Source organism: Ranitomeya variabilis, chromosome 3 (genome assembly GCF_051348905.1).
Source record: "Ranitomeya variabilis isolate aRanVar5 chromosome 3, aRanVar5.hap1, whole genome shotgun sequence".
NCBI lineage: Eukaryota > Metazoa > Chordata > Amphibia > Anura > Dendrobatidae > Ranitomeya > Ranitomeya variabilis.
Genome location: NC_135234.1, coordinates 120,304,525 through 120,326,454, shown reverse-complemented (window position 1 = coordinate 120,326,454; position 21,930 = coordinate 120,304,525). Strand labels below are relative to the sequence as shown.

General features: G+C 43.4%; 1 protein-coding gene and 1 long non-coding RNA gene across 2 annotated transcripts in view; one reads left to right on the top strand and one right to left on the bottom strand.

Moving 5' to 3' along the window:
- Positions 1-2,316: 2,316 nt before the first annotated feature.
- LOC143815438 (uncharacterized) lies at positions 2,317-21,533 on the bottom strand. Its single transcript, XR_013223751.1, has 2 exons — positions 21,337-21,533; positions 2,317-2,606 (listed from the first exon to the last, which is right to left on the bottom strand). It is a non-coding gene; the product is annotated as an uncharacterized LOC143815438 (long non-coding RNA).
- Positions 17,779-21,930, top strand: part of SMS (spermine synthase) — a 215,843-nt gene continuing 211,691 nt past the window's right edge. The window contains exon 1 of the mRNA XM_077294606.1: positions 17,779-17,935. Within this exon, the coding sequence (XP_077150721.1) occupies positions 17,887-17,935 (49 nt within the window). The 5' untranslated portion in view covers positions 17,779-17,886. The remainder of the gene's footprint in view (positions 17,936-21,930) is intronic.

Sequence of the window (21,930 nt, the reverse complement as noted above, 5' to 3'; positions counted from 1 at the left end):
GGTGGGAATGGATGGTTCGCCAATTTGAAGGGCAGTGTGGACCTCTTTAGTAATAATCCCATTGTCTCTAGCTGACTGTAGAATGGACTTTAATTCAAGCTGGAATTTAGTCAGGGCATTAAAGGTCATCTTTTTGTAGCATTTAGTGTCCCTCAGTTGGCGAAAAGCCTCCGCCTCATACATGATTTTGGGGCAAACCACCACATCCCCACCCTTATCTGCTGGTTTGAAGACCACATCCTGCAAACTCTGAAGGTTCTTAAGACTCATACGTTCCTCACGTGTAAGATTATTATAAGTAGAATACTTGGGGATGTTCAAAAAATCATTACTAACCATCCTGACAAAAATATCAATAGGTGGACAGGATGAAAGAGGAGGAAATTTTTGAGATTTTTTTTTAAGGGAAGATGGTATCTTACCCCTTTGTGAACTGTTGTGTTCTGCTGCCAGTTCCCCCAATGCTGCTAGCGCCTCTTGTTCCGTCTCTGTGGGAAACAATTGTGCAATTTGATCATTATGAAAATACCGTTTAAATAAAATTTTTCTGGCAAAAAAATGTAGATCCTTTATGGCATTAAAACGATCAAAATTGGATGTTGGACAGAACAAAAGACCTTTTGTGAGCAATGTAATTTCAATAGATGTAAAATTGTGAGAACTTAGGTTAATTACCTTCAAGCTATGGTTATTTTCAGGTGAATAACCATAATATCGTTTATTGGGAAGGTAACGTAAGTTGTGTTTCCGTTTAGGGGTATGAATAGTAGACACAGACCGAAAAAGAGGCTTCTGAAAGGTCGCTGCCCGAAGGATTGGCGGAAATGGAGGGAGCACGTTTTCTGTCCTTTGTTGATGTAACTGAGGTCCTCCATCTATATACACGACCCATAGAGAAATCCAGTTGTTCCCTATTGAGTTTGGTCATTTGGTTGCCTTGAATGTCCTTGACCCAAGAATCAATATTTTTGTTCATTAATTCATCAATTGCCCTTAAGTGTTCAGTGGTCAGCTCAGTTTTAGCTTTTTTATATGTCACCTCAAGATTTTTGTCTATCATAGTTATCAATTTCTGGTTGAACTGAATCAATAATTCCATAAATTTGTTAGCGGCTTCATTCCAAATACTTTCCCAATCCTTAAAGGAATTTCTCATCATCAATTGTAAAAGATGGTATCACCCGTATCCGTAGGCCTCTGGGTATCAGGTGTTTGAGAATATAATTCTCTAGGAACGCCTTGTTCCACCAAAGCTTCGTTCTCTTAAATAAAAGATTTTTGATAGTATTAGACACAGAATCCATCTGTAGACCAGTCTCGACACTGGTGTAGTAGCACCTTCATTACCAAAAACCTACATGATTTGTCCCTGCCAAGAGAGTTCCTTGGCTTTATAATCCATATCCAAAGTGTGGCAAGCCTGTGTAGAACACAGCAAATCGATATAGAGAGTTACACACTTAACAAGCAAAGTAAAGCAACTGAAAATAGTAAATATCCCATATAGATGTATGCTGGAGTATATTACAAAGCTTGCTGAGGAAAGAATGGCAGACCATTCGGCAATAGAGGAATAGCAGAGAGAAAACACACCAAACTAAGAGGTCAAATCAATAACACAAATGTATAGTACAAAAAAACGTTTATTAATGATATGAACAAACAAAGGAAAAGAAATTGGCAATGCGGTACTAGTCACACACAGTGTGTATCTGCCTAAAACCCACGAACCAACATGCAAAAAATGAACAACTAGACACAATAATGTATAAACAAGTCTATGCAAAAGATGGAGAAAACTTGTCACAGAGAATGCACTAGATACAATGATATATGAGCAAGTCTGTGCAAAAGATGAAGAAAACTTGTCACAAAGAATGCACAATATAACAGGTGTCAAAATAACTATGTGCTATGTAGAAAATAATAACTCAATGAATGTGCACTATGTACCAAAAAAATGAATGTCCTGTGCATAAAACATATATCCAACACCCACCAATAGATAACTTGCAACACTGGCACAATGCACCTAAGATAAAGATATAGAGCACCAAAGATATAAGTACGCATCAACTGACGATGTCAGGTGCACTATAGGGCAAATAGATATACTGAAGAACAAGTTTACATAGTAAAATGGTAGTACCTGGAATAAGAAGGTATGTAGAATGTATATGTATCATGTGTGACAGTTTGTTCAGTAAAAAAGCATGTGCTAAATAGTTAGACAGGCAACCGATAAGATCATAGTAACAACTGATATTAAAAGAGAAATGAGTGTTCTTATGTTGTGTGTAAAAACATATATCAAGATATTTTTATAATATATGTTTTTACACACAGCATAAGAACACTTGTTTCTCTTAATATATATTTTTTATTTATAGTATATTTTATTTTAAAGTTGTTTTTATTACATCTCCTTTGATTTAACGTGAATCCATAGGGTTGGTGGCGTGTCTGATGATGACGTGTGGATGGGTGAGTCCACTCTTGAGAGGGGTTGTTATTTGTCTGTGGGTTCTCGTCCCCTTTGTGCATATTTTTTTTTTTCTCAGTGGCATTTCTTTGTTCTTTTGGTTTCTTTCAGATTTTTCTTATTTCTACAAAATATGTAATAAAGATTATATTACAAATGGATGATTTGTAAGTAAATAAGTCTGTATGATATTGGACTTCTTTTTTTTTTTTGAACTTTGACATGTCATGTGATGCTATTGGCCACATTTTTTTGCGTTTGGGACTTATTTAACCCCTTTACCCCCAAGGGTGGTTTGCACGTTAATGACCGGGCCAATTTTTACAATTCTGACCACTGTCCCTTTATGAGGTTATAACTCTGGAACGCTTCAACGGATCTTGGCGATTCTGACACTGTTTTCTCGTGACATATTGTACTTCATGTTAGTGGTAAAATTTCTTCGATATAACTTGCGTTTACTTGTGAAAAAAAACAGAAATTTGGCGAAAATTTAGAAAATTTTGCAATTTTCCAACTTTGAATTTTTATGCCCTTAAATCACAGAGATATGTCACACAAAATACTTAATAGGTAACAGTTCCCACATGTCTACTTTACATCAGCACAATTTAGGAACCAAAATTTTTTTTTGTTAGGGAGTTATAAGGGTTAAAAGTTGACCAGCAATTTCTCATTTTTACAACACCATTTTTTTTTAGGGACCACATCTCATTTGAAGTCATTTTGAGGGGTTTATATGATAAAAAATACCCAAGTGTGACACCATTCTAAAAACTGCACCCCTCAAGGTGCTCAAAAGCACATTCAAGAAATTTATTAACCCTTCAGGTGTTTCACAGGAATTTTTGGAATGTTTAAATAGAAATTAACATTTAAATTTTTTTTTACACAAAATTTATTTTAGCTCAAATTTGTTTTATTTTACCAAGGGTAACAGGAGAAAATGGACCCCAAAAGTTGTTGTACAATTTGTGCTGAGTACGCTGATACACCATATGTGGGGGTAAACCACTGTTTGGGCGCACCTCAGAGCTCGGAAGGGAAGGAGCGCCATTTGACTTTTCAATGCAAAATTGACTGGAATTGAGATGGAACGCCATGTTGCGTTTGGAGAGCCACTGATGTGCCTAAACATTGAAACCCCCAACAAGTGACACCATTTTGGAAAGTAGACCCCCTAAGGAACTTATCTAGATGTGTGGTGAGCACTTTGACCCACCAAGTGTTTCATAGAAGTTTATAATGCAGAGCCGTAAAAATAAAAAATCATATTTTTTCACAAAAATTATCTTTTCGCCCCCAATTTTTTATTTTCCCAAGGGTAAGAGAAGAAATTAGACCACAAAAGTTGTAGTGCAATTTGTCCTGAGTACGCCGATACCACATATATGGGGGTAAACCACTGTTTGGGCGCATAGCAGAGCTCGGAAGGGAATGTTGCGTTTGGAGAGCCCCTGCTGTGCCTAAACATGGAAACCCCCCACAAGTGACACCATTTTGGAAAGTAGACCCCTTAAGGAACTTATCTAGATGTGTTTTGAGAGCTTTGATCCCCCAAGTGTTTCACTACAGTTTATAACGCAGAGCCGTGAAAATACAAAATATTTTGTTTTCCACAAAAATTATTTTTTAGCCCCCAGTTTTGTATTTTCCCAAAGGTAACAGGAGAAATTGGACGCCAAAAGTTGTTGTCTAATTTGTCCTGAGTATGCTGATACCCCATATGTGGGGGGGAACCACTGTTTGGGCGCATGGCAGAGCTCGGAAGGGAAGGAACGCCATTTGGAATGCAGACTTAGATGGATTGGTCTGCAGGTGTCACGTTGCATTTGCAGAGCCCCTGATGTACCCAAACAGTAGAAACCCCCCACAAGTGACCCCATATTGGAAACGACCTCCCAAGGAACTTATCTAGATGTGTTGTGAGAACTTTGAACCCCCAAGTGTTTCACTACAGTTTATAACGCAGAGCCGTGAAAATAAAAAATATTTTTTTTTTCCACAAAAATGATTTTTAGCCCCCCAAATTTATATTTTCCCAAGGGTAACAAGAGAACTTGGTCCCCAAAAGTTGTCCAATTTGTCCTGAGTATGCTGATGCCCCATATGTTGGGGTAAACCCCTGTTTGGGCACACGGGAAAGCTCGGAAGGGAAGGAGCACTGTTTTACTTTTTCAATGCAGAATTGGCTGGAATTGAGATCGGACGCCATGTCGCGTTTGGAGAGCCCCTGATGTGCCTAAACAGTGGAAACTCCCCAATTCTAACTGAAACCCTAATCCAAACACACCCCTAACCCTAATCCCAATGGTAACCCTAACCACACCCCTAACCCTGACACACCCCTAACTCTAATCCCAACCCTAATCCAACCGTAAATGTAATCCTAACCCTAACTTTAGCCCCAACCCCAACCCTAACTTTAGCTCCAACCCTAGCCCCAGCCCTAACCCTAGCCCTAACCCTAGCCCTAACCCTAGCCCTAAACCTAACCCTAACCCTAATGGGAAAATGGAAATAAATTCCTTTTTTTTAAATTTTATTATTTTTCCCTAACTAAGGGGGTGATGAAGGGGGGTTTGATTTACTTTTATAGCATTTTTTATAGCGGATTTTTATGATTGGCAGCCGTCACACACTAAAAGACGCTTTTTATAGCAAAAAAGTTTTTGCGTCTCCACATTTTGAGACCTATAATTTTTCCATATTTTGGTCCACAGAGTCATGTGAGGTCATGTTTTTTGCGGGACGAGTTGACGTTTTTATTGGTAACATTTTCGGACACATGACAGTTTTTGATCGCTTTTTATTCCGATTTTTGTGAGGCAGAATGACAAAAAAGCAGCTATTCATGAATTTCTTTTGGGGGAGGCGTTTATACCGTTCCACGTTTGGTAAAATTGATAAAGCAGTTTCATTCTTCTGGTCAGTACGATTACAGTGATACCTCATTTATATCATTTTTTTATGTTTTGGCGCTTTTATACGATAAAAACTATTTTATAGAATAAATAATTATTTTGGTATCGCTTTATTCTGAGGACTATAACTTTTTTATTTTTTCTGTGATTACGCTGTATGGCAGCTCGTTTTTTGCGGGACAAGATGACGTTTTCAGCGGTACCATGGTTATTTATATCCGTCTTTTTGATCGCGTGTTATTCCACTTTTTGTTCGGCGGTATGATAATAAAGCGTTGTTTTTTGCCTCGTTTTTTTTTTTTCCTACGGTGTTCACTGAAGGGGTTAACTAGTGATAGTTTTATAGGAGGGGTCGTTACAGACGCGGCGTTACTAAATATGTGTACTTTTATTGTTTTTTTTTTTTTATTTAGATAAAGAAATGTATTTATGGGAATAATATACACTCACCGGCCACTTTATTAGGTACACCATGCTAGTAACGGGTTGGACCCCTTTTGCCTTCAGAACTGCCTCAATTCTTCGTGGCATAGATTCAACAAGGTGCTGGAAGCATTCCTCAGAGATTTTGGTCCATATTGACATGATGGCATCACACAGTTGCCGCAGATTTGTCGGCTGCACATCCCAAAGATGCTCCATACAAGGCAGGATGGATCCATGCTTTCATGTTGTTTACGCCAAATTCTGACCCTACCATCCGAATGTCGCAGCAGAAATCGAGACTCATCAGACCAAGCAACGTTTTTCCAATCTTCTACTGTCCAATTTCGATGAGCTTGTGCAAATTGTAGCCTCAGTTTCCTGTTCTTAGCTGAAAGGAGTGGTACCCGGTGTGGTCTTCTGCTGCTGTAGCCCATCTGCCTCAAAGTTCGACGCACTGTGCGTTCAGAGATGCTCTTAGGCCTACCTTGGTTGTAACGGGTGGCGATTTGAGTCACTGTTGCCTTTCTATCAGCTCGAACCAGTCTGCCCATTCTCCTCTGACCTCTGGCATCAACAAGGCATTTCCGCCCACAGAACTGCCGCTCACTGGATTTTTTTTTCTTTTTCGGGCCATTCTCTGTAAACCCTAGAGATGGTTGTGCGTGAAAATCCCAGTAGATCAGCAGTTTCTGAAATACTCAGACCAGCCCTTCTGGCACCAACAACCATGCCACGTTCAAAGGCACTCAAATCACCTTTCTTCCCCATACTGATGCTCGGTTTGAACTGCAGGAGATTGTCTTGACCATGTCTACATGCCTAAATGCACTGAGTTGCCGCCATGTGATTGGCTGATTAGAAATTAAGTGTTAACAAGAAGTTGGACAGGTGTACCTAATAAAGTGGCCAGTGAGTGTATATATTTTTTTTCTTTATTTAGGAATTTTTTTTTTTTTTTTTTCTTTTACACATATGGAAATTTTTTTTTTTTACTTTATCCCAGGGGGGGGACATCACAGATCGCTGATCTGACAGTTTGCACAGCACTCTGTCAGATCACCGATCTGACTTACAGCACTGCAGGCTTACCAAGCGCCTGCTCTGAGCAGGCACTCGGTAAGCCACCTCCCTCCCTGCAGGACCCGGATGCCGCGGCCATCTTGGATCTGGGCACCTGCAGCGAGGAGGAGGTAAGAGACCCTCGCAGCAACGCGATCACATCGTGTTGCTCCGGGGGTCTCAGGGAAGCACGCAGGGAGCCCCCTCCCTGCGCGATGCTTCCCTGTACTGCCGGCACACCGCGATCATGTTTGATCGCGGTGTGCCGGGGGTTAATGTGCCGGAGGCGGTCTGTGACCGCTCCTGGCACATAGTGCCGGATGTCAGCTGTGATAATCAGCTGACACCCGGCCGCGATCGGCCGCGCTCCCCCCGTGAGCGCCGCCGATCGCGCTGGACGTACTATCCCGTCGGTGGTCATACGGGCCCACCCCACCTCGACGGGATAGTACGTCCAATGTCAGAAAGGGGTTAAAGGGCCACTATCACCCCCTCCAGCCATTATAAACTAAAAGAGCCACCTTGTGCAGCAGTAATGCTGCATTCTAACAAGGTGGCTCTTTTAGTTTTTGGTTCAAGACCTTGAGACCTCTATGGTTACTAATCCCGGCTAGCTGTGAGCGCCACCCTGTGGTCGGCGCTCATAGCAAGCCTGTTATTAAGCTACATAGCAGCGATCTGCTGATCGTGGCTATGTAGCAGAGCCGATCGAGTTGTGCCAGCTTCTAGCCTCCCATGGAGGCTATAGAAGCATGGCAAAAGTAAAAAAAAAAAACGTTAAAAAAAGTGAAAAAAATTAAAAAATATAAAAGTTTAATTCACCCCCCTTTCGCCCCATTCAAAATAAATCTATAAAAAAAAAAAAATCAAACCTACACATTTTTGGTATCGCCGCGTTCAGAATCGCCCGATCAATAAAAAAAAAAAGGATTAACCTGATCGCTAAATGGCATAGCGAGAAAAAAATTCGAAACGCCAGAATTACGTTTTTTGGGTCGCCGCAACATTGCATTAAAATGCAATGATGGGCGATAAAAAGAAACGTATCTGCACCAAAATGCTATCATTAAAAATGCCAGCCCGGCACGCAAAAAATAAGCCCTCAACCGACCCCACATCATGAAAATGGAGACGCTACGGGTATCGGAAAATGGCGCAAGTTTGTTTTTATTTTTAGCAAAGTTTGTAATTTTTTTTCACCACTTAGATAATAGAGAACCTAGACATGTTTGGTGTCTATGAACTCGTAATGACCTCGAAAATCATAGTGGCAGGTCAGTTTTAGCATTTAGTGAACCTATTAAAAAAAAGCCAAACAAAAAACAAGTGTGAGATTACACTTTTTTTTTGCAATTTCACCGCACTTGGATTTTTTTTCCCGTTTTCTAGGACACAACATGCTAAAACCATGTTTCGCAAAAAATAAGCCCTCACATGGCCATATTGAAGGAAAAATAAAAAAAAGTTATGGCTCTGGGAAGGAGGGAAGCGAAAAACGAACACGGAAAAACGGAAAATCCCAAGGTCATGAAGGGGTTAAAGATTTTTCTGTATTTTCATGACTATGAAAATTGTCCATTCACACTGAAGGCATCAAAACTATGAATTAACACATGTGGAATTATATACTTAACAAAAAAGTGTGAAACAACTGAAATTATGTCTTATATTCTAGATTCTTTAAAGTAGCCACCCTTTGATTTGATGACTGCTTTGCACACTCTTGGCATTCTCTTGATGAGCTTCAAGAGGTAGTCACCGGGAATGGTTTTCACTACACAGGTGTGCCCTGTCAGGTTTATTAAGTGGGATTTCTTGCCTTATAAATGGGGTTGAGACAATCAGTTGTGTTGAGCAGAAGTCTGGTGGATACACAGCTGATAGTCCTACTGAATAGACTGTTAGAATTTGTATTATGGCAAGAAAAAAGCAGCTAAGTAAAGAAAAACGAGTGGCCATCATTACTTTAAGAAATGAAGGTCAGTAAGTCCAAAAAATTGGGGAAACTTTGAAAGTGTCCCCAAGTGCAGTGGCAAAAACCATCAAGCGCTACAAAGAAACTGGCTCACAGGACCGCCCCAGGAAAGGAAGACCAAGAGTCACCTCTGCTTCTGAGGAATAGTTTATCCGAGTCACCAGCCTCAGAAATCGCAGGTTAACAGCAGCTCAGATTAGAGAGCAGGTCAATGCCACACAGAGTTCTAGTAGCAGACACATCTACAACAACTGTTAAGAGGAGACTTTGTGCAGCAGGTCTTCATGGTAAAATAGCTGCTAGGAAACCACTGCTAAGGACGGGCAACAAGCAGAAGAGACTTGTTTGGGCTAAAGAACACAAGGAATGGACATTAGACCAGTGGAAATCTGTGCTTTGGTCTGATGAGTCCAAATTTGAGATCTTTGGTTACAACCACTGTATCTTAGTGCGATGCAGAAAAGGTGAACGGATGGACTCTACATGCCTGGTTCCCACCGTGAAGCATGGAGGAGGAGGTGTGATGGTGCTTTGCTGGTGACACTGTTGGGGATTTATTCAAAATTGAAGGCATACTGAACCAGCATGGTAACCACAGCATCTTGCAGCGGGATGCTATTCCATCCTGTTTGCATTTAGTTGGACCATCATTTATTTTTCAACAGGACAGTGACCCCAAACACACCTCCAGGCTGTGTAAGGGCTGTTTGACCAAGAAGGAAAGTGATGGGGTGCAACGCCAGATGACCTGGCCTCCACAGTCACCATACCTGAACCCAATCGAGATGGTTTGGGGTGAGCTGTACCGCAGAGTGAAGGCAAAAGGGCCAACAAGTGCTAAGCATCTCTGGGAACTCCTTCAAGATTGTTGGAAGACCATTCCCGGTGACAACCTCTTAAAGTTCATCAAGAGAATGCCAAGAGTGTGCAAAGCAGTCATCAAAGCAAAAGGTGGCTACTTTGAAGAACCTAGAATATAAGACATATTTTCAGTTGTTTCACACTTTTTTGTTAAGCATATAATTCCACATGTGTTAATTCATAGTTTTGATACCTTTAGTGTGAATGTACAATTTTCATAGTCTTTAAAATACAGAAAAATCTTTAAATGAGAAGGTGTGTCCAAACTTTTGGTCTTTACTGTATATACTTTTGTGGTTTCCTGATGAAAGAGTCATAGTACTCCGAAACGCGTTGAATGAAGCCACTTTTCATCTGAATATCCATTTGGACTTCTATCTTTCAAGCAGCGCGGAGTTAATCCACCTTTTTATCCCTTTTTTTTTCCTTTTTTACTCTGGCTGGTCACGAGGAGACAGGTGGATCTGCAGCAGCTAATATTTCTATAAGCCTGTGTTTGGGCTCTATCTGGTGAGTAAAATCTGATTAGAGGTATCTCTTAATACCCAGATAAGACACTATTGCGCTTTTACTTTCCTTCCAGCTTTTTATTGATTTATTATTTTGTGTGGCATAACTCTTTGATTTAAAGGCATAAAAACTAAAAGTTTTAAAATTGCTAAATTTTTTGCCAAATTTCCATTTTTTTTCTACAAATAAATGCAAGTCATATCGAATACATTTTACCACTATCATTAAGTACAGTATGTCATGAAAAAATCTTGGAATCAGTGGGATCCGTTGAACCGTTCCAGAGTTATTACCACATAAAGTGACACTGGTCAGAATTGTAAAATTTGGCCTGGTCAGGAAGGTGCAAATAGCCTTGGGAGGGTATGGGGGGAAGTTAAAGGGGTTAAATTAACCTTTACCAATAAGGAGAGGTATGGAGTACTTTGTCAATAGGACATGGCCCGTGCACCAATCGCCCGACCTCAACCCAGTTGAGATGGTGTGAATAAGCTGGACAGCAGTGTGAATGCAAAGCAGCCAACAAGAGTTCAGCACCTCGGGGAACTTATTTAAGACTGTTGGATAACCATTCCAGGAGACTACCTCATGATGCTGTTTGAGAGAATGCCAAACGTGCGTAAAGCTGACATCAGAGTAAAAGGGGGCCAGATTTGTGCAGTGTACGACTGATTGTTGTCCTATGGACAGACTGTCCCACCTCAGCTGTAGATCTCTGCAGTTCATCCAGAGTGATCATGGGCATCGTGGCTGCATCTCTGATCAGTCTTCTCCTTGTTTGAGATGAAAGTTTAGAGGTATGGCCAGGTCTTGGTAGATTTGCAGTGGTATGATACTCCTTCCATTTCAATATGATCGCTTGCACAGTGCTCTTTGGGATATTTAAAGTTTTGGAAATCATTTTGTATCCAAATCCGGCTTTAAACTTATCACGGACCTGCCTGTTGTGCTCCTTGGTCTTCATGATGCTCTCTGTGCTTCAAACAGAACCCTGAGACTATCACAGAGCAGGTGCATTTATACGGAGACTTGATTACACACAGGTGGATTATATTTATCATCATTAGGCACTTAGGACAACATTGGATCATTCAGAGATCCACAATGAACTTCTGGAGTGAGTTTGCTGCACTGAAAGTAAAGGGGCCGAATAATATTGCACGCCCCATTTTTCAGTTTTTGAATTTCCAAAGAAATTTAAAATAACCAATAAATATTGTTCAACTTCACAATTGTGCTCCGCTTGTTGTTGATTCTTCACCAAAAATTTACATTTGGTATCCTTATGTTTGAAGCATGTGGGAAAGGGTCCAAAAGTTCCAGGGAGCCGAATACTTTTGCAAGGCACTGTATATACCGCAGCCCCAGCATCTCCTGTGATGTTTATACCGCAGTCCCAGTGTCTCCTGTTGATGACAATACCGTAGCCCCATGTCTCCTGTGATGTATATACCGCAGCCCCACGTCTCCTGTTGATAACTATATTGTAGCCCCATGTATCCTGTGATGTTTATACCGCAACCCCATGTCTCCTGTGATGTATACGCTGCATCGCACATTTCTCGTGTGATGTATGTACGCCAGACACAGTGTATTGTATTGATGTATATAACCCAGTGATGAAATTCCCCTTGTGAGGAGACCTGCAGTGTAATATACATCTGTGTTCTGTACGACTTACTGATGTGAGTTCTTTACTAAACTTATTAGCACAAAGAGTTGCTTGCTCTCCAGACTGACGCAAATCTGGAAAAATAGTTATGAGTGGCAACATCATCCATACCACCTAAAATCACATCCGCACCAAAGAGGTATGATCCCTGAGGGATAGTCTAAATATCAAAATGGCCCTTGTCAGAAAAAAGGTTCTTCACCCCTGGTCTAGGTCAACATAACAAATTTGGTAAAGAGCTCTTTAACAGGGAGCCAAAAACTGAATTCAGTCATTGACATATGTTACCAATATCTTTGCATTGTGTAGGTTTTATTTATTGTATATACAGTCATGGCCAAATATATTAACACCCCTGCAATTCTGTCAGATAATACTCAGTTTCTTCCTGAAAATGATTGCAAACACATTCTTTGGTATTATTATCTTCATTTAATTTGTCTTAAACGAAAAAACACAAAAAGAATTGTCCTAAAGCCAAATTGGATATAATTCCACACCAAACATAAAAAAGGGGTGGACAAAAGTATTGGCACTGTTCGAAATATCATGTGATGCTTCTCTAATTTGTGTAATTAACAGCACCTGTAACTTACCTGTGGCACCTAACAGGTGTTGGCAATAACTAAATCACACATGCAGCCAGTTGACATGGATTAAAGTTGACTCAACCTCTGTCCTGTGTCCTTGTGTGTACCACATTGAGCATGGAGAAAAGAAAGAAGACCAAAGAACTGTCTGAGGACTTGAGAAACTAAATTGTGAGGAAGCATGAGGAATCTCAAGGCTACAAGTCCATCTCCAAAGACCTGAATGTTCCTGTGTCTGCCGTGCGCAGTGTCATCAAGAAGTTTAAAGCCCATGGCACTGTGGCTAACCTCCCTAGATGTGGACGGAAAAGAAAAATTGACAAGAGATTTCAACGCAAGATTGTGCGGATGTTGGATAAAGAACCTCGACTAACATCCAAACAAGTTCAAGCTGCCCTGCAGTCCGAGGGTACAACAGTGTCAACCTGTACTATCCGTCGGCATCTGAATGAAAAGGGACTGTATGGTAGGAGACCCAGGAAGACCCCACTTCTTAGCCCGAGACATAAAAAAGCCAGGCTGGAGTTTGCCAAAACTTACCTGAAAAAGCCTAAAACGTTTTGGAAGAATGTTCTCTGGTCAGATGAGTCAAAAGTAGAGCCTTTTGGGCAAAGGCATCAATATAGAATTTACATGAGAAAAAAAGAGGCATTCAAAGAAAAGAACACGGTCCCTACAGTCAAACATGGCGGAGGTTCCCTGATGTTTTGGGGTTGCTTTGCTGCCTCTGGCACTGGACTGTTTGAACGTGTGCATGGCATTATGAAGTCTGAAGACTACCAACAAATTTTGCAGCATAATGTAGGGCCCAGTGTGAGAAAGCTCGGTCTCCCTCAGAGGTCATGGGTCTTCCAGCAGGACAATGACCCAAAACACACTTCAAAAAGCACTAGAAAATGGTTTAAGAGAAAGCACTAGAGACTTCTAAGGTGGCCAGCAATGAGTCCAGACCTGAATCCCATAGAACACCTGTGGAGAGATCTAAAAATGGCAGTTTGGAGAAGGCACCCTTCAAATATCAGGGACCTGGAGCAGTTAGCCAAAGAAGAATGGTCTAAAATTCCAGCAGAGCATTGTAAGAAACTCATTGATGGTTACCGGAAGCGGTTGGTCGCAGTTATTTTGGCTAAAGGTTGTGCAACCAAGTATTAGGCTGAGGGTGCCAATACTTTTCTCTGGCCCATTTTTGGAGTTTTGTGTGAAATGATCAATGTTTTGCTTTTTGCTTCATTCTCTTTTGTGTTTTTTAATTTAAGACAAATTAAATGAAGATAATAATACCAAAGAATTTGTGTTTGCAATCATTTTCAGGAAGAAACTGAGTATTATCTGACAGAAATGCAGGGGTGTCAATACTTTTGGCCATGACTGTATGTGCATGCTCCTTTTTGCACATTACAAGCTTGTGGTCCAGGAGTGGATAAGGTGTTGAGACAGGCTTTACCGGTCTCAGGTGCATGTAGGGGAGGGGAGAGGGACATTTTGGGGTCAGGTTTTCCTTGCCTTCTAGCTATGTAACTGAGGAAAACAGGTGGCTGGTATTAGAAAAAGACTTCATCTTGCCTCCACTACTTTTCAGCTAATGGGCGCTGGTTGACCTTTTACTTTTTTTTTTACTTTTTTACTTACACTTTAGGAAGTTAAATGTAGCAAGAAAAGTTAATCTGTCCAGTGATTCATGCTGCCTAAACTGTGGGCAGCATGCATCACCTGCCAACCTCCCCAAGCTACTGTACAAAGTAGATTTGGAAGCCAATCCAACAAATTGAACTCATCATGTTTTATTAACCAATTTTTGCAATGTGGCAGGGCAAATACTAAAAGAGGAAGCCGACATTAAGAAATACCTCTAGTCCCACATGGGGAAAAAAACATTATAGTGTATCCAGTGAAAAAGAAAGTTAGGCCCCTTTCACACATCAGTTTTTTGCTATCAATCGCAATCCGTCAAATTTTTTTTCTCATAGACTTGTATTAGCGACGGATGGCCTCAAGTTTCATCTGTCGTTCGCCAGATCCGTCGAAAATTGTTTGGTGGCACTCACCATTGTCCATAATTATTTCAAATCTTCCTTAAAACCATCTCTGTGGCAGAGGGGAAAGGAGGAGAGGGGCAGGTGCAGCAGAGCAGACAACGTCCGTTTCGTGCTGGAGTCAGCTTCAACGGAGATGACGTGGATACCTTCTTTAAGATTTCATGATTAAATTTATCCTATGTTATAGTTTTTTTGTATACAATTAATTTTTTATAGATTAGAAGCAAAAAGTATTTACTTAAAGTGTGACTCATCCCCTTCTTGCTACTATAAAATGAAAACTATGATATACAATTTCAGCAATAAATGTATGGTTTAATTTTTTATTATGGTCTTTTTTTTATATATTTTTTTTAATGCACTTTAAATATGATATTGTTAGATCCTCAAGTGATCTTATGGATCCTGGTGAAAAAGGTTATTTGGACCTTACTGGCGGGTCTTATTGTCCATTATTGGATGAGGTTGAGTATTGTATCCCTGACAGGATGCCTAACTCCCCAGTACCCTACCATCATAGGAGGTACACCAGCCCTTGCTTTTGGGGAGGGGGTTTCTTTTGACAATTTGAACTTGGCCAAATCTGGCCTATGGTACGTTTACCTATAATAAGAGCTCTTCTATATTGCCAGTATATTACCCCTCACTTATAAAGGCATTCCCATTCTCTGCTCTTTAGGTGCACAAGTGCAAGTTATGTGATCTAATTGGAGGCAATTGGCTCAATGGGACTTCCAAAAATGATGCTGAGCGCATGTGTGATATGCTCAGACTGACTTGTTTGCAAACATGGCGCCAGTCATCTAGATATGGAGCGTGCACAGAGAGCGCTTATTCTTTCTTAGTCTTGGGCACATGTGCTAACATATGTCATGGGATTGACCAGATGGTGCAGGTGACTTTTTATGTAGAGAGCCTGCGCATGGAGTCAGTTCCTGTTTTCTAGAACTAACATGCACAATTGAATCTGCCACACGCCAAAATAGGTGCATCTTATAAATGCATAATGGGGAGTCCATTTTCAAATTAGATACACCCATTATTACTAATTAATATTTTTATATGCATGATTATGATTAATTCCCTATGAAGCACTTTCTTACTGTATTTCTCAGCAGTGGAATAATTGTACTAATTTGATAGTGATTGTATTATTGTATGGCTCTTTATTTCTAATAAGGATATGTAATGAATGCACCTATAAGAAGTCTGCTTCTACGCTGCTTGAAAAAGGGTCTCAGTTGAACAGAAACATTGTTGAGCCCCAATGAGCTATTAAACCATTTTTCTAATTTGTCTTGGTGTGCTGCCTTTGTTTTTTTTTTAACTATTTGGAGGACTGGTGATTGCTTGGAAGGTTTTGGCACTCAGATTAATCATAGCTGTTGGCTAGTGCTGCTTCCTTTTTTCTTTTGCAGTCAAATAGAGTGACTGCAGACTTTCATCACTAATCTGGACAAGGGGGTTTCCTCCCACGAACAAAAGTTCATTTTAAGCAATAGATCTTGGAATAATATTTTCCACAATTGGATGTGTTACAATAAAATGTTCCTGTGCTGAGATAATCTTATACATGTGCCCCTGCTGTGTACTGTGTAATGTCTGTGTCTGACCGTACAGGAGCATGGTCTGATCATACCACAGCTCCTGGCCAGGGGAGGAAGCAAAAGAGAATACAGACAGGACAACATGGGATCGAAGCTGATTCTTTGAGGTACAACATTGCTTAAAAACAGGCTGGGAAATTTTACCTCACAAAAAGACTCAGCTGCAATCATCTGCTGATTTTGAGTCCATCTTCAACCTGAAGAGGTCCAACTAGCTCAGGTTTAATAATACCAGTCCATATTATTACCCCACCCTCCACCTTGCTGGTGTCCGAGTTGAAGTGGAGGTCTGTGCCTGTTACTTATCTGGCCATAGACCCATCCATCTGGTCCGTCAAGAGTCACGTTCATCTCATCAGTCCATAAAACCTTTGAAAAATTTCTCTTCAGATATATCTTGTCCCAGTCTTGATGTTTCCACTTCTTCTTTCTTTGGTGGTCGGGTTTCAGTTCTCCCTACCTCGGCCATGACTCTGAGCACCTTGTACTTCTGGGCCTCCAGAGAGGTTGCAGTTCTGGAATATGACAGCACTGGAGCGTAATGGACTCCTGGTCGCTTCTCGTTGGGTTCTTCAATCTTTGGCAGTCTTTTTCTCAACAAGTTTTAGCAACCCTGATGACTAAAACATTTTTGAGGATTCTGTGATCACACACAATATCTTAGCAATTTCAGGAGTGGAGCATCTCTCTGTACAACATAACAATTCAATTATACAACTTGGAGCCAGTTAAATCTCATTGTTGGTCCCTTCTCCCTGAGAACAAGATGCCTAATAAGGCTGTTGTAGTCGCACCCCCCTCATTACACAAAGACTCTTCACTTGCCTCATAATTCTGCTCAGTGTGTGTGGGAACATATATATATTTTTTCTTTACTGGATGTGATTGTAGATGCAGTTCCGGGCCCATTTGGCGGTACACTGGCCAGACAGAGGCCAAAAGACACTTTCTTGGCTTTGTTATTCTACATTCAGTGTCTGTGGCAGAAGCGGACCCCAAACGTCAGCCCTCGTACCAATGCTATAGAATAGCGCTGGTCACATGACTGGTTTTTCTCATGGACCGACTACATGAAAGAATCGGGGCGCGCAGCAGTCTTTCCTGTGCGTTGGATGAGAGTCGCCCAATCAGGGCTGTGGGTGCACAAAAAACAATCGGATCCCATAGGACAGGGGTGTCAAACTGCATTCCTCAAGGGCTGCAAACAGGTCATGTTTTCAGGATTTAATTGTATTGCACAGGTGATCATTTAATCACCTGCACAGAATGATTCCAGCACCTTGTGCAATGAGAAGGAAATCTGGAAAACACGCATGGTTTGAGGCCCTCGAGGAATGCAGTTTGACACCCCTGCCATAGGAGTCCACCGTATAGCACTCAACTAAAGAACCATTGGTTCTTGTAAATGTAATCACTGCCGGTGGATAAAAACGGATGTTACACGGATGACAATACAGAGACTGGAACTTTTTCCACCCGCCCTCGTGCAGGGTACATGGCCCTTTCGGCCTCCTGTGACCCTGCGGACATGTCTGGCAGGAGCCTCCCCAGCGCACATCGTCTGATCCCGGCCACACAGTCCTGTGCCCAGTGATGCCAGCCCCATGTGCTGCGGGCAGGGACCAGTGAGCAGCGCAGCTCCTCTCCTGCTCCTCCCCAGCTCTCAGGCTGCAGATCCTCCCTCAGGTCTATAAGACCGGGCCGGCGCACTCTCCAGTCTGTCAGGCATGGCACAGGGCTCACTATGGCAGGAGTACGACATAACACCCTCGACTTCCAGCTCGGTGGCACAGGTAACATGCACGGCCGGGTGACAGCGGGGAGGGGGCTCTGTCTACTAATGAGGGGCGGGCGGCTTCCATCCCCCTCTATGAGCGCCGACTCATTCTGATGCCGGGCACAGCGCCTGGCCCCTGAAGGTGACAAGTGGGCGCACAGGAAGCGGTAATGTGCCCCGCTGTATCCGCCGGTGCAGCCGTGTAGCGCTGTGTGCTCGGGCGCTGCTCCTCCTGTACGTCTCCAGGGTTTATTACATGGTTCACGAATATCAGAGGTGGTTCGGGCGGGCATGTTCTATTACTGGGCCCCACCGCCGGCTTGTACCGAGCCGCTATATGCGCGGCTTGTTTGTGGCTTCACCGTCGGTGTACGGACACACGTTATGTACAAACGTGGAAGAAGCACGCCGGGCCTACACGGGGTTTTACGGTTGGATTATGCTGTTTAGTCTCCACGCACGCGTGACCTTTGTGTGTGCTGGTATAGCACGGGGCTGGCCTGACAGCGGTGGGTACAGGTGCATTGTGCGCTCTGGGGGGCACAGCGGTGGGTACAGGTGCATTGTGTGCTTTGGGGGGCACAGCGGTGGGTACAGGTGCATTGTGTGCTCTGGGGGGCACAGCGGTGGGTACAGGTGCATTGTGTGCTCTGGGGGGCACAGCGGTGGGTACAGGTGCATTGTGTGCTCGGGGGCACAGCGGTGGGTACAGGTGCATTGTGTGCTCTGGGGGGCACAGCGGTGGGTACAGGTGCATTGTGTGCTCTGGGGGGCACAGCGGTGGGTACAGGTGCATTGTGTGCTCTGGGGGGCACAGCGGTGGGTACAGGTGCATTGTGCGCTCTGGGGGGCACAGCGGTGGGTACAGGTGCATTGTGCGCTCTGGGGGGCACAGCGGTGGGTACAGGTGCATTGTGTGCTCTGGGGGGCACAGCGGTGGGTACAGGTGCATTGTGTGCTCTGGGGGGCACAGCGGTGGGTACAGGTGCATTGTGTGCTCTGGAGGGCACAGTGGTGGGTACAGGTGCATTGTGTGCTTTGGGGGCACAGCGGTGGGTACAGGTGCATTGTGTGCTCTGGGGGGCACAGTGGTGGGTACAGGTGCATTGTGTGCTCTGGGGGGCACAGCGGTGGGTACAGGTGCATTGTGTGCTCTGGGGGGCACAGCACTAGGCTGCACTGACAGCGGTGGGTACAGGTGCATTGTGCGCTCTGGGGGGCACAGCGGTGGGTACAGGTGCATTGTGTGCTCTGGGGGGCACAGCGGTGGGTACAGGTGCATTGTGTGCTCTGGGGGGCACAGTGGTGGGTACAGGTGCATTGTGTGCTCTGGGGGGGCACAGCGGTGGGTACAGGTGCATTGTGTGCTTTGGGGGGCACAACGGTGGGTACAGGTGCATTGTGTGCTCTGGGGGGCACAGCAGTGGGTACAGGTGCATTGTGTGCTCTGGGGGGCACAGCGGTGGGTACAGGTGCATTGTGTGCTCTGGAGGGCACAGTGGTGGGTACAGGTGCATTGTGCGCTCTGGGGGGCACAGCACTAGGCTGCACTGACAGCGGTGGGTACAGGTGCATTGTGCGCTCTGGGGGGCACAGCGGTGGGTACAGGTGCATTGTGTGCTCTGGGGGGCACAGCGGTGGGTACAGGTGCATTGTGCGCTCTGGGGGGCACAGCACTAGGCTGCACTGACAACGGTGGGTACAGGTGCATTGTGCGCTCTGGGGGGCACAGCGGTGGGTACAGGTGCATTGTGTGCTCTGGGGGGCACAGCGGTGGGTACAGGTGCATTGTGCGCTCTGAGGGGCACAGCACTGGGCTGCACTGACAGCGGTGGGTACAGATGCATTGTCTGCTCTGGGGGCACAGTGGTGGGTACTGGTGCATTTTCTGCTCTGGGGGGCGCAGCCAACCATATCTGCATCTAGATTTGTGTGGGTTAAATAAAAAATCTAAATAAGAGTTTGGCCCCTATTTTTTCTGTACTCTTGCTATCTGTACGTAATGCCTGTGTGCCACCCCAAGAAAACCACGGCCACATGAGCATGTTGTGAGAAAATATATATATATATATATATATATATATATATATATATATATATATATATATATATATATTCAAAACTGCAGTGCGGCCATGGAGCTTCAGATTATCAGCATGATTTCAAAGATAATAATGGGTCACAATAGCATTAAGGCCGAATTTAGATGTTCAAGTACGGAGCGCGGTGCCAGGGCCTGACGGGGTCTCCTGGGCTGAACTCAGCAGCCTCGTTGACATATTAGATCACACAGTTCAGTCAGGAGATGACCGGCTGCTCTGTACTCAGACCGTGCCTGATAGACGTCTGAATTTGGCCTAAATGGCAGAGGCACCAATTCTATAGAACCCCACACTCACTTGAGACACGAGGACAGGGACACCTGACTGTCCCCATTGTGAAGCCCCTTTGATACGGACCGATAATCAGCTGAATGCTCATGTATAGTCATTGGCCTATGTAAATGTAATAGATCTGCCATCAAACAAGCTCGTTGGTTGATCAGAACCAAAAATTGTGCTCGATAAGATGTTATCTGAACATGCCTGTGTGCTGACCGAGTACCTTCGGCGTGCTTGAATTATATGTCAGAGCCAGCGTTGCCCGCAACACATGGAGCGTTTGCCTAAAATACAATAAATCCCCTGTATGTGTTGGCGCCGTAGAACAGTCGTGAGACATGCAGGCGCCGAGACTGGAATATAGTCGAGCACGCCGAAGATACGAGCATGTTCGGATAACACTTTATCAGAGCAAGTTTGCTCATTACCATTCAGAAGTAAATTTTTTACCACATAGGTTAAAAATAAAAAGCTTACATCAGTGTTTTGTATCAAATTTTCCTCAATTTGGTCAGTGTGCACTGTGACCTATAGACTTGTAGGGATAATTTTGATATGTGACTCGGATCGAAAGCGGACATGTCGCTGCAATTTTTTTGCTGTCTCACTGTTGCAAACTGTCATGTGAATAGTACCATACAGAAAAACTCAGCAGGGTTGTGCACTCACCCTTAGGCTACGGTCCCACAATGAGCTTTTGGTGCGTTTTTGATGTTGTTTTCTGCACCCATCAAGTAAAATGGGTTACATGCATTTTGTAAAAAATATGCAGTGTAAAAACTGAGCAAAAACTCATTGTGGGAATGTAGACTTTGGGTATTTTCACACAAACAAGGATCCACATAAAACAATCCACTTATTCTGATTGTGCTTCCTATTGAACCCTGGAGGGTTGAACCATAACTCCCAAGCAGCATGCCCGCTGTCTTGGGATCATATTCGACACCAAACTTTCCTTTACGCCCTATATCCGATCACTCACTCGCTCTTGTCACCTGCATCTTAAAAACATCTCCAGAATCCGAACTTTTCTCACCGTTGAAACTGCAAAGACTCTTACTGTCGCTCTTATTCATTCCCATCTGGACTACTGCAATTCTCTTCTGATCGGTCTCCCTCTTACCAAACTTTCTCCTCTCCAATCCATCTTGAATGCGGCAGCCAGGGTCATATTTCTGTCCAGCCGCTTCACCGATGCCTCCTTCTTGTGCCATTCATTACACTGGCTACCCATTCGCTACAGGGTCCAGTATAAATTCATCTCTCTCACCAGCAATGTTTTACAATGGTAACCAGGGTAAATATCGGGTTACTAAGCGCAGGGCCGCGCTTAGTAACCCGATGTTTACCCTGGTTACCATTGTAAATGTAAAAAAAAAAACAGTACATACTCATCTTCTGATGTCCGTCAGGTCCCTGGCCGTCTGCTTTCCGCACTGACTGAGCTCCGGCCGTAAAGTAAAAGCAGAGCACAGCGGTGACGTCACCGCTGTGCTGTGCTTTACGGCCGGCCGGAGCTCACAGTCAGTGCGGGAAGCAGACGGCCAGGGACCTGACGGACATCAGAAGATGAGTATGTACTGTTTTTTTTTTTTACATTTACAATGGTAACCAGGGTAAACATCGGGTT